The 12,876-nt window shown below is 38.3% G+C and overlaps 1 protein-coding gene across 3 annotated transcripts; it reads right to left on the bottom strand.

Annotated features, from left to right (window-relative positions):
- Positions 1–29: 29 nt before the first annotated feature.
- Positions 30–12,005, bottom strand: LOC5503812 (5-hydroxytryptamine receptor). Of its 3 annotated transcripts, XM_032372050.2 has the most exons (4): positions 11,888–12,005; positions 10,723–10,791; positions 10,377–10,451; positions 30–2,063 (listed from the first exon to the last, which is right to left on the bottom strand). In XM_032372050.2, the coding sequence occupies exon 4, from the start codon at positions 1,357–1,359 to the stop codon at positions 385–387; it is 975 nt and encodes a 324-aa protein (XP_032227941.1). In that variant the 5' UTR covers positions 1,360–2,063; positions 10,377–10,451; positions 10,723–10,791; positions 11,888–12,005; the 3' UTR covers positions 30–384. The 3 variants fall into 3 exon arrangements, with proteins under 3 accessions (XP_032227941.1, XP_032227943.1, XP_032227942.1); XM_032372052.2 differs by lacking the exon at positions 10,377–10,451; XM_032372051.2 differs by lacking the exons at positions 10,377–10,451; positions 10,723–10,791; positions 11,888–12,005 and adding an exon at positions 3,916–4,056.
- Between the last annotated feature and the right edge of the window lie 871 nt (positions 12,006–12,876).

Genomic DNA, 12,876 nt, shown 5'->3' with positions numbered 1-12,876 from the left:
AGTCTGTGTGTGTGTGTGTTTTTTTTTCCAATTATATAAGGTGTTATATCTCTTTTACCAATAGGGCTCGAATACTATAGTATCTTCCATCCACAGTCTATGCAGCTGCTGTTTAAAACACTGTGACGCCTGGCTTCAGGCGGTTATAAGCGAACTCTGTCGATGTCACCTAAAATTAGTTTCTCATGAGTGTGAGTTTAGCCTTCAGCGCCATTAGTGTTTTTTTCGTTTCTGGCCTTCCCAGACAAAATAATATCACGATGTTTTTGTCTTAAAGCTATAAAACTTCCAAAACACCATTTATCTAAAAAAAAACGAGAAAAAGATTTATCGCTAAAATCTGCACTGAGATGTTTGAGTTCCTATGTCCCTACATACGTTTTTCTACGATGACTCCCCACAATGGTTGCCTTGTTCTTTCAGAGACCGTCGGTGTTTTAAAATGGACTCCAACAGAATCATTGATTGCTGTACATATCCTTGGTCACGTGAGCATCTCCTTAGCAACGAGAAGAAAGCAGCTCTGAACTCCCTCATCTTGATAACAAAGATTATTGGGTTAACAAAAGAGTTGCTGTAATGCAAAAGTTTAAACGCATATATAGTGTTGTAAGAGACAGTGAATTTTGTGTATAGGATTATAAGATAGAGCACGAAAAATGGTAACCAGGCGAGACATGACGTTGCCGTGACAACGAAGAGCGTCACAGCGAGTTTTCGGTCGCGTCGACTGCTTGTGCTTGTGCGAAGGCTCCGAGTGAAGTTCGATCCATTCCAGATCTTTTTCTTGAAGCTGACAAAAACTACGGTGTACGAAAACGCGATGATAAGTAAAAGCCCCAGGATGATAACGTGTGGGATCCAATATGGCAGTAAAAGGTTCCTAAATTTAAGATTCACAACTTGCCATCCCGCGATGGCTGCTGGGATAAGCCATGCAGCGACGATCAAGTAGAAGTACATCTGGGGTCTTGAGCTGTGATGACGTATGGGCCACACCGTTGCGCGCATGCGCTCTAGTGCGATGAAAGTCAGGTTAACAACAGATGAGAGTCCGAAACAAATGTCGATGAAAACGTAGAGGAAATAGAATGTCATTTTCGGAATGACCGTAGTGAAAATTCCTGATCTTAGGCCGATGTCATAGATGCAAAAAGGCATAGAAATTAGCCCGACGAACAGATCAGCGATACATAGGTTTATCAAGAGGTACACGCTTCTCTTTCTAAGATGTCGATTGATTAGGAATGTTGCAACCGTCATCGTGTTCAAAACCACAATAAAAATGGACTGGACTGAAAAAAGTATACACCACACAATACCAGAGTCTTTGAGACTTGAAGACGTCGAGTTATTCATTTTGATTTCTTTGATGATGCTGAAGTTTTCTTTTTTCCCTAAGAGCTCTTGTAAATTTTGATCAACTTAGTTCACGTTGCGTGTTATATACACTTTTCCGATAAAACGTCACGAAGGTTTACGCGAAACTTTATGACGTAAAATGATACAACCGTTATCTTTCCATCTCGTGTTGCTCTTCGAATTTATCAATATTTCTTGCAAATACACACGATTCTTAAATAAAGGCGTCACCAGCAAAATAAACCACTTCTCGCTGATTTCCCTCCGGCGGTTTGTGGGGGAAGAAATTGCTAGGGTAGAGAAAACGTGCATACACGAAACTGGCCACTTTCCTAGAGCACGTTTTTTTCCACAAAGGTTTCACAAGTTGCCAAAGCAATTTTCTTATCCCCGGTAGTGATGAGTGAACAAACTTCACGTCTTTCTCTCAGAACTTATCTTGCACCTCTTGCAGCGAGTGAAGCGTCTGTGTTTTTTTTATAATTGTTACAACGGCATAGACGTCGCGCAGCACCTGAGCGAAATTTTTTTACGATGCTGTCAAACACATGAAATTCCACTGTGAAGTCTTTCTGTGTGCCCAATTGCTATGAGAATTGTAGCAACTCTTCTCTCCCACGTTCAGAGTTTCTTGTCGCCTCACGGCCAACTCGAGTGACAGCTTCGTCTTGCCTCGTCTGGGTCTAACGTTAGACTAAATCCTATAAAATAAAAGAACAGAATGTTATCATTAGAAGCGAGCATATAGACTCCACCCGATTTATACCAAATGAAAGGAAGCAATTAAGATCCGGTGAACGTCAGATGTGATAACCAAATTACCCAGGCTATAAACTTCAAACACACCGACTACCTTGCAATCTCCGAGTTTCTAATAATGTCACGTTGGAGTTTTTGTTGTTCTTGGACGTTCTTTCTCTTGGATAGAATGCCTTGCGAAGGACAACAGCCGCATTTTATGAAGAATATATTGTTTCTAAGATTTGATAAAGGACTGTCATATGAAAAATCTTAGAACAATATTTCTCTCATCAAAACTGTCCCTATAAGGCCCACGCGAAGGCAATTTCTGATTTCCTTGCTACCTCTGCTGGGCTGGCTGCACCAAGGATAAGATTTATATAGGATGCTTAATTCAAATTGACTAAAAAACTGTTTTAGAAACACATGGACGCCATTGGGGAACCGCCAGCCCTAATCTTGATGTGGAATAATAGTAGCAGGAACTTTGTCTAAATGAATTATTTCTCATTCTGGGCGCAATAAATGCTCTCTGAATATTTTCAATTTGAGTAAGAAAACGCATACGTGTAAATAAATTCTAAATTGTACGAGAGTCGAGTAGGTGATAAAAATAAACTTGTCCTTTTTAGCCGCGGCCTTTTAAATATACTATTGGTAAAAAAGCTTATCACATTTAATGAGTAAGTAATTGAAAACCACCCAATCAAGCATGGGCTTAGCATTACAGTGTCTTCATTACGTGACTATATCATAAAGAGATTTATAAAACAACGGAGAAAATAGATGCACCTAGATGTCGCTTCTCTATTGTAAGACAAACAACATTTGATTTTCTTATCCTGTTTTGTGTTTTTAATGCCCACGACCATAAGTGGGTCTTCTATTAGCTATCAGCCTGCAAGTGTTTTTCATTCGAGCTCAACCTCATTTTAGTACCCTTGAGAACTCATATGGTTATTGCTGGAGGCGTTTATTCAGCCATAGCGCCTAGCGATGTTTTAATCTTTGGTAAAATCTAACTTCGCTAAACCCACTTTTCGTCTGTGGGGAAAAAGTAGGGGAGAGATAAAAAGGTAAAAAATGGGAACTTTAAGGCTTAAATGTAAACAAGGGACGAAAAGAAAGCTAGATCCATTATCCTTTAAAGTAGATGGCAAATCAAAGAAAATGCTGAAAAGACGTGGAGAATGAAGAAAAGAAATGGTGTTTTTGATAATAAAAAGTAGGGAAGGAAATAACAGGGAATAGTGCAAGGAATAGTGAAATAAATAAAGGCAGAAAATGGAAACCCAAACAGGAAAAAAAGGATACACACAACAAAATATAAGGCTTTCAAAGAAGGTTAAAAGAAGATATATCTATCAATACAAAAGGCCCAAATAATCGTGATCGAAAACCAGACGAATAAATGCAATGCAACAAAAACTGGTAGAGTCGAATACCAGTTTTTGGTGCATTATAACATAATGTATATGCAGAAAGGAGAAAGATCTTTCATTCACATTGACGGGTATGAACATTTTGAATGGACTTGGATGAATATAACTAACAGAAACAATTCCACCTTGAGAACATGCCAGCACTACTTAGCCTTGGGTAATACAGGTCCAATATCGCCCGACAATTCTCAGTTTACCACAAGAAGACGAGCTTTTTTCGTAGCATAATCAAAATAAGGTGAATTATGTGTATTATTTTTCGTGCAGTTATGCCGTTTGTCTAACGATAAATATCGAAATAGGTTACCCAGCTCTTACATAGCTGAAAATAAAAAGCCACAGATAAATACGAATACCAAGTTTTTCTTACTTATAGTGGCGCGTTTTCTCAAAGTTTAGCAGGTCCTGGAACAAATGTGAACGTTCAGCGTTGCTTGATTCGACGCGGGTTTCGACTAATTGGGTAAAACGCTTGTGCTAGAACGGACGTGTGCGTGAAATGTCTTTTAGCCGAATTAGAGCATCATTATGCGTGCCATTTTCCTTTGTTTTCAAAATATATTTTCTAGAAATATTGCATAGTAAATATATTTATATAGACACTTTCAAGCTATTTTCCATTACTTAAGGCTAACAAAACAATTGTTTGAAATTATTTAAAACAGTCAGCTGCGATCTACCGCATATCACCTTTCGGGCGTTGCCACAGCCTGTCGAGGATGAAGACGAGGCCAGGCTGTTAACTAGACTATTATTGTTCGCTATAGTAGAAATAAGGTTTTGAGAAGCTTATCTTTGGTTTACTATAGATTATAAACACGAGTTATTCATTGAAACTAGTATAGAATATTGAGTGCTCAGTACGAAAACATTTATTTATTTTATTTTATTAGCTTGGCCTATAAACATGAATAATAATATTACGATTTTTAAACGCGACAAATGCTAGGGGCACCACAACAGCTAAACAGCTGCTCGACATCGGAGCATCGAAACACGTTTCCATAAGCCGTATAACGTGACGTTGCCATTAACCGTATAACGTGACGTTACCATAAACCGTATAACGTGACGTCACCATAAGCCACATAAAGTGACGTCACAAAAGCCGCATAACGTGACGTTACCATAAACCGTATAAGGTAAGGTTGCCATAAGCCGTAAAACTTCAAAACGTTCTTTCGAATCAAGCATTATGAATATTTTTCTCAGTCGGGCGGTTTCGGCTAGCACGGGAACAGTTCGCGCACCACGGGATAGTAGCTCAGATTAGGCAAAGTAACTTGAAGGAAACGCTGTTGCATATCAGTCAATCTTGTTTTAAAAACTGTCGTTTTTCTAGTTCGCTCGGTCATTTCCTTATTAGGCATTATACATATCAATCAATGGCTGTCGTTTTTTAAATGGTCTAAAAGAGCCTGGGTCGAGCGCGTGACGTTGCGCGTATTACCGTACCGGCGAACCAACTTTGGTCGCCGCCGCAATTTTTTTGTTGCAAGTTGAAAAAGTTTGCAGCAGAAAGTAAAGATGGTTCTACCTTTTGCAACAAAACTCGGGGATGTAGCCCGTATTGCTACAACAACCCAACTTGTCTTGCAGCAAAAAGACGTCAAGCATACGCAAGCACTTGCATTAGCTTTTGCGATCGGTGGTTGAACGAGTCGTCATGGAAAAAAAAACAGATGGCGGATCAACAGCAAGAACCAGTCTATCCTTTGCTGCGACAAAAGTTGGTTCGTCGTTAGTAAAACGCGCGCCACATCGCCTTTGAACTTTTTTACAAAAGTTGTACTATTTTGCTGCTCGTATTACCGTACCTTATAATTCCTCCGTGTTTGGGAGAATGCCCCCTTCCTTACCTTGCTTTGAGGGTATCGCCACTCCAAAGGGGGCTTTATCATGGCTTGTAGCCACGAAATTTGAAATAGTGTAGTTAATAGTGTAGTGAGGGTCATGAGTAGTTTTCATAATTCGGGGAATTTTGAAAAGTCTGTACAACAAAACCACACGTGCATCACTGTATTTTAAACTGTTTCTCATATGGATGGAAAATGTGCATGTACAAGAACGGTTGAAATTGTTTTCGTCACTCGTTTTACCAATATACTGTATGGTTGTGAAATTTGGGGTACATGCCTTCTAGGAAGGGTTTCCTCGAGTGAAAATTTTGACACTTATTTTTATTCAATAAATTGGAGAAACTAAAACTGAATTTTTTTAACGTAAACTAGGAATCCACTCAACTCCAAGTATGGAGGAACTGGGAAAAGCCCCACTGATAGTACAAATTTCTTCCCTGGTGGCAAAAGTTTGGCGTTGAATGCAAAGCAGGCTGCGAGTAAGGAGAAACGGCGAAGATTAGTTAACTTCAACAGCTAATGTCCCTTTAAGGTTTATTAATTCCTTCTTTGCTTTGTGTGATCTAAAGCCACTACTGATGGCCAACAAATTTACACCCTAGGAAAATATATGAAGAACGTACTTAAAAAAAGAAACTAAAAGCGGAACGCTATGTTCTTAATGCAAGACAAAAGAATCTATTAAAATCCGAGATATTAAACAGGCCATCCGCTCTAAATTATCAATCACATCCTCAAAGAAACTTCCAATAAACACACTGCTTTCAATATTTTGAAATATTTTTCGCGTTTTCCGTTAAAAATCATCGGAGATTGTTACTTAATCGACCGGAAGTAAACTGGTGACAATGCGGCTTTAAAATCAGAAACGTATTTAACAGAAGTAACGACAGAGTCGACAATCTAGGACCAGATTGCGTGTCCTCGGCACACAAGCTAGCAATAGAAACAGGCCACCATTAACTACTTATCAACCGAGCGCGAGGTCTGTACGGAGAAATATCAGACCGAGGTCTTGAATGTCCGCTTGGTTTACAATGAAAGGGGGGCTCTGAATTTTTTAAGGTGTCTTGAGTAAAAATCTTCACTCCCCACCGGCCTCGGTGTAATTAATGAACACTCCCTAACATGTTTGTATCCATCATCCCTAGCCTCTACCGTAAAACCGTCGTGACTCCCATATAATACCAAAATGTGTGCGGAAGTTATTTATGTCCATACTTATAAGCCTCCCTACCACACTGTAGCGACCAAAACGTTTGCAAAGCTGGACACAAAAGATTAAAAAAGAGACATATACCAGTGCTCCAACCACGTTTCGTCACTTAGAGCCCGGGCTCTATCATCGTTACCATCGGTACAAAACGTCACAATCTTGGCGCCTATCTCTACCAAATGTACCGACTATATGAAGCCTGCTTTTAGTGTTATGGAAATTCGTATATTTCACAATATTTGGAATATTTATAGTTATATTTATATTTAGAACATTTAGCCGAAGACCTCGCTTCATATATACGATGATTTCACAAATTTCACAGTAATTTAAATCGAAAATATAATAGGTGTATTCTGTCATTTCTTTTCTAAAAGAAACAAATCCGCTTCTATGAGTGCGTTCATTTTAAGAGTCATTACCTGAGTCAAAATTACAATATCGTAATTCAATTTGACTAAGCCTAACCCGATTTAGTAATATTTGACATATACAAGTCGTTTTACTCTAAGACACCAATTCATGCAATCAACGCCCACATTCTTATCACTAGTTTTGGCTTAAAAAAAGAGCTTACTCCCACACATTCCCATTATTATTTTCAAGCTCAAAAAAAGCTAAATTCGTCTGATTATTTATTTCAAAATCACCTACAAATCAGCTACAATATCGGAAATAAATTCTCATTTTTTATCTACAAAATACTGGAACTGCCTAACTAAAAGGTGTGTGCATTGCTTCAGGAAAGCGGAATTGGCCGATATAAAACCACGCCAAAAAGCGAGATAGCGAGATGAAGTCTCTAACTTCAGTATCACAGGTGTGTTGTGTTCGGCCGGAGGGTGGAAAGATTATCAATTGCTTCATACTCAGACTTGAGTCCTCTTTTGTAAAATGGTAAACCCACGGCAAGAAAATACGATCACAACGAGTGTCATGGCGCAAAAATTAATTTGACATTTGCTAAGTTATTTTTGTGTGTGTGTGTGAGTAGGGTTGCCTTGGAAACGGGCTGAGTTGTGGGGGCGGAAGGAAGGGGGGTGGCACTTCTGAATCGATCACCAAACATTACCATAGAAGGCCCAGGCTCTAAATGTATATTAAAGAGAACTCTTTTAAACAGCAATTGTCAATCTTTGTTATTACATGTATTTTTCATTGGAAAACAAATTATACGTCGAATCTGGAAAACAAATTATACGTTGAAGCTTGGAAGTAATAATAATCTAAAAACAAACTAAACAAACACCAATAGTAAACACTGCGCAAAGCCTTTCTAAATTAGCCGATGGAATTGACTGCTTGCCTAATACTTGGTATTTTCTAGGCTGACAAACCGGCGGCGGACGGAGAATCTTAGAAGAATCATATTATTATAGAATAATCATATCACCAATCATATCATAGAAGTCACGTGAGCCTCTAAGCCTTCCCTTTATTTGAGCTAGTGACGCCCTGTCAGCACAATACTGGAACTTTGCGCATATCCTTTTGCAAATAGCGCCAAAATATCTGCCTCCATTGTTGGGACTGCCTTGCTTGACTCGCCACAAGACAAATATGTGCTGATTGCTTCTATTTAGCAGCATCTCTATCACCCAGGTTCCAGAGCCTCGAACGTCTCTATCTCTGGCCACTAACTAGAGAGACGCTCGAGGCCTTGGAACCAGGGTACATCTCTATGTATGGTGTACACATATAAATCAAAGTTTGTCGTTTTTCTTAATGGCTTAAAGGCCTGGCTAAACATTCAAACATGTTTGTCAAACATTGCGTTTGACACAAATGTTTGTAAGTTTAGCCACCCACAAAACATGACACTCAATGGGCTTCCACAACACGTACATATGTTTGAACGAGATCAAAACATTTTCATGAAACAGTTGCATTGAATGCACATGTTTTATCGTCTAGCCACTCATCACAAAAAATATTGCACGCGCTTCGTTCTTTTATCCAATAACAGCTCGAAATTCCGTTGGCGCCACTTTGATTTCTCGCGTAATCATAAGAGACGGAAAAAGTGCGCGCGCTTATGAAAATGTTTTTGTGTTTAGCCACCTCCACAAAAAGATGCTCGCATGAGATTTCGATGTTTGACAAACATGTTTGAATGTTTAGCCAGGCCTAAAAAGAGCCTGGGGCGAGCGCGCGGGAGACCTGGGATATTCTAAAACGTTAGGGACTAGGCTCTATTTCCAAGATGGCTGCCAGCAAAATCGCAGTAAACACGAATTCCTGCAAGTTTACGTAGAAATTCTCGACTTACAAAGCTCTCATTTCAATTTATACGTGTGCGTGTGTGAGGGGGGGGGGGGGGGGGTACACATGATTCATTCATTGAAGGGGTGAGCATAACACATACACCTATTTCAAAGGTTGCGCTCGGAGAATCTGTGTCGTAACCTGCAATGCTTCGTGAGTATCAAATAAATAAAATTAGCGTAAATAAAAATAAAAAACACAGGTGTATGAAGCTTTACCAATCTTAATGTTCACACGGCATTCAGAGACCAGGATTCAGCCATTTATACGTTACCCATGAGCCACTGGGGTTACGATACATTGATTCGCGGGTGCAATTTTAATTGAAATACGTGTAAACCTAGTCCTTCTTAGTCTATCATCTTTTCAAGCTTGAACGAACTTCACTGGCTGATAAGTAAGTCAGACTCAATTTGCTCACCAATGAAATTTATGAATAAATGATAAGCAAATTAACGGAGCTCTTTCCATTTCAATATTTGCCCAATACATTTGCGTCAGTTATCTTTGCATGAAAAATGGATGCGTTCTTTTAGTAGTATAGATTCCGCTAGCTGGTGCTGATCCAAGGAGGGATAAGGCCATGATGTTTGCTTGTTTGCGATGCACTTAGATTTTACTGATAGTTTGACATTTTTTTTTAGAGGAAGAGCTGCAAATAAACTGCTTTCCTGGATTACGCGCCCTTGTTCTACACTTCAAACTGATTGCTGTTCAAATAATAGATGATAAGTGTTTTTGATATTTTTTATTTCGTTTTACAAACTATAACTTCATCCGCTAGTTTTCCCAATTTTCAATTTGACATTTAAAGAGATTTTCATGCTTTCTGTCAAGCTAATAAATGATCGACTAATAACGACTATTCCCTTTAAATGAAAAGTACTCTATTCTGTCATTTTCAATTTTGGCTTAGTATAAAAGGACAAAATAATACAGCAATAAATAAAACGTCGTTTTAGACTGCATTTTCCATTATTGCAGCTAAGACTTATCAATCATTGTTAGTGAAATAATAATATCATATTATGACGCTTTGTCAAACAAAGCAAAATGATATAAAAACGTTCGTTGACATATGAGAATTTGTTAATGATTGAGCTCTAGTGACGTGTAGAAAAGTGAGCCTTAATTTACGGTTTCTAAAATGCTGCTGCGCTCGGGGCTTTGCCTTTTTGCATTTTGATAGGAAAAATAAGGTTAACCTTTTCTGCATTTGATATACTCGAGAAAAGTTTTCTTTAGAGGGATTAATTGTATGCTCTATTTCCAGCCGCTTCCATGGCAGAAACTGGAATCGAGCTGGAATGGAGCTAGATATCAGCAATTCATCTAGTTTACGTCTTTTTTTTCTTTTAACAATATTATGGCCAAAACTGGCGTGAATACAAATCCACCAAAAAGCAAAACAAAGACAGTTGTTCATATAGTACGAAACGATATAAAACGAGGTTTGGTTTTAGCGAAATAAATATTTGTAGAGGGAAATACCTGGAAGAAGCTGTTCTTCGCTTGAAAGGCTAGACTATCACAACCGCAAGATCTTGAATAAGAGACGAGTGGGCACTGAAAGAAGGCTGGTCTGATATAGCCTGCCATTTACCATGGCAACAAGAGGCACTTTGCTTAACTAATTGTACGCAAACGACATCTATTGGACTTGAAACTCAGTGAGCAATAATGGAGGAACTCCCTATATATGCATGCGTTTTACCCACAATGCCAACAAGAATTTTGATTTTGCAAATTGAGCATATTCAGAGGGAAAATATTTGAATTTCAGCAATTTAGGAATATCGTGACCACAGAAAAAAAGCACCAACGATTTTCCACTCACCTTTAAGACAGAAGAGACACGTTGAAGACTTTGTTTAAGCCATTAAGTCTTGCGAGACGCCTTTTTGTCCTTTGTCGAGTGTAAGACATAACATTAATGTTAGAGCTCAAATAATTGTCATGATGAATACTGCGCGTCTAGTTCGGTTGAATTGCGAATGTCAAATGTCAGTCTGTGCCGATAGGGAATGCAAAAAGAATAAAGAGCGTCTTCCACTTTTAAAGTAGATGGGAGGAAACAATAATCATTTTCCTTTGTCAATTTTGATGAATGGCCCGAAAGTGGCATGCATTCGAATTAATTAAATAAACAACCTTCACAAAAAATAAAGGGTGGTTATGTAAATGGCAATGACTGATGAGGGATAGAGGGCGAGCGTAGGAATATTTCGTTTTTCATAGTGCCAAATTTACCTTTCAGAAATTTAACTAATATAAGGAGTCTTTATCAACAAACGTTAATTTGATTTGTACATAATGAGAAAACAAACTCTTTGCTTGTGGCAACAAAGCAACCCTTTAACCCGAAGTTTAAAAGCCAACCATAAGAAGCGGATGTTTACAAAAGTTGTTTTTGGCTGCATTAACATCCCGTTTTACTTGAAAATGGAAAATGAAATGATGTGCCAATATCAGAATTAATCCAAAACATTTAACAACTTCCTTGTTTGGTTAATCCTGTAAAGATTCACGCCTGCAGTGCAAGGTCTTTAGAAAACTTGAATAAATCTATGCTTTCTGTTTATTTCAACACTTGAAGAAAAAAAAACTCAAAATACACTCACAAAAAAGAGTTCTCAATCCCGACACGAGCATAATTTTTTAGAAGAACTTCGTCACTCCTGTGTCTAATTGACAAAATAATGTATATAGGTAATCAGTTTTGGAGAATCACAAAAACTGTTTCGATTTCAAACCCAAAAACGCGATTTTCATATAAAAAAGACGGCTAAAAAGGCGCCAGTACAATACTCAAGTCTGACAAATTGTAAACGGAAATATATATAATAATTTATAGTTGAAAAATTTATCATACAGCTAACGTTGAAAAGTCGTTTGTAGAAGACAAAACTAAATCTCCAGCGATCGGTGTATGTTTATGTAAGAAATCAATGTTTTTCTTACTGGATGGTTTTGTATAACTTTACAATTTACTGGAAACTCACCGTTCGCGTAACAATTTTCTGCTTTTCGTTATTTTTTGCAAGTTTGGTTTTAACTTGATGCGTTTCGACCATACAGCTAAAACAGCTTTCAGACTCTCCTTGATACGACCCTTGAATCACAGCTAAAGATGGCTCTCTATGCCTCATTTATAACCACTATCACACATCGTGTGTCACCATGGCAATAATACTTGTTTAATTTGCGAAGCCTCGCAACCATTTATTTACCCAAAATTTTGAAGAGATAAAGATTGACACCTCGACACGGCAATTAAGTTTAAAATTTGACCTTGCTTACTAAGAATATCCTTATCTCGGTTTCTTTAAGCGGTTGTTTCTTGCTTGCTCCCAAAAGACGTTTTTTATCTTGGCTCTCAGACGGTTTGATGATAACCGAAACCATTACCGCGATGTCAAAAACTGACAGTTAAAAAACGCCAAAAGCCATAAAAATACGGGAATGCGATAGGTACATACTTTTTTCTCCCTTAGACTTATGTATAAAACCCCTTAAAACACAGTCAACAGAGGCCTATAACCACTCGAGAATCTCGCACCGAGTTTTAGGAAGCCAAATACTCGAATATAATCCTCTTATTCTTTTAGCCTTTACCAAGAGAACCATTTAAGTATATTGTAACCATGTCTATCCCTATGCAACGTATGATCCAGTTTGGACTGAGAGGCGTGCAAGTATGGCTTTCGCAATATGATAACCCTCAACCGCCCAACCCCAAGGAGAACACCCATGAATGCGACGGAAGTGATCGTCGGCAAAATTGATCTTAACCCAGCATTTTGAGGGTGGTAGAAGCTTTTTTTACCGCTAAAAGATGGCACTAAAAACATGAACTTTTTCATTTTTTTTGAATTTTAGATTACAGCCCTTGAGACATCGCAATCGAGGGTATATTGTTTTTGAATACTATTTTGAGTGTGCTGTAATTGTTATTGGATAGGTTGATCCACTGTACTTTATATAAAATACT

This window comes from Nematostella vectensis, chromosome 9 (genome assembly GCF_932526225.1).
Source record: "Nematostella vectensis chromosome 9, jaNemVect1.1, whole genome shotgun sequence".
NCBI lineage: Eukaryota > Metazoa > Cnidaria > Anthozoa > Actiniaria > Edwardsiidae > Nematostella > Nematostella vectensis.
This window is presented reverse-complemented; position numbering and strand designations above follow the sequence as displayed.

Excerpts from the sequence above, each read along its gene's own strand:
- LOC5503812 (XM_032372050.2), bottom strand. The coding sequence starts at position 1,359 with ATGAATAACTCGACGTCTTCAAGTCTCAAAGACTCTGGTATTGTGTGG.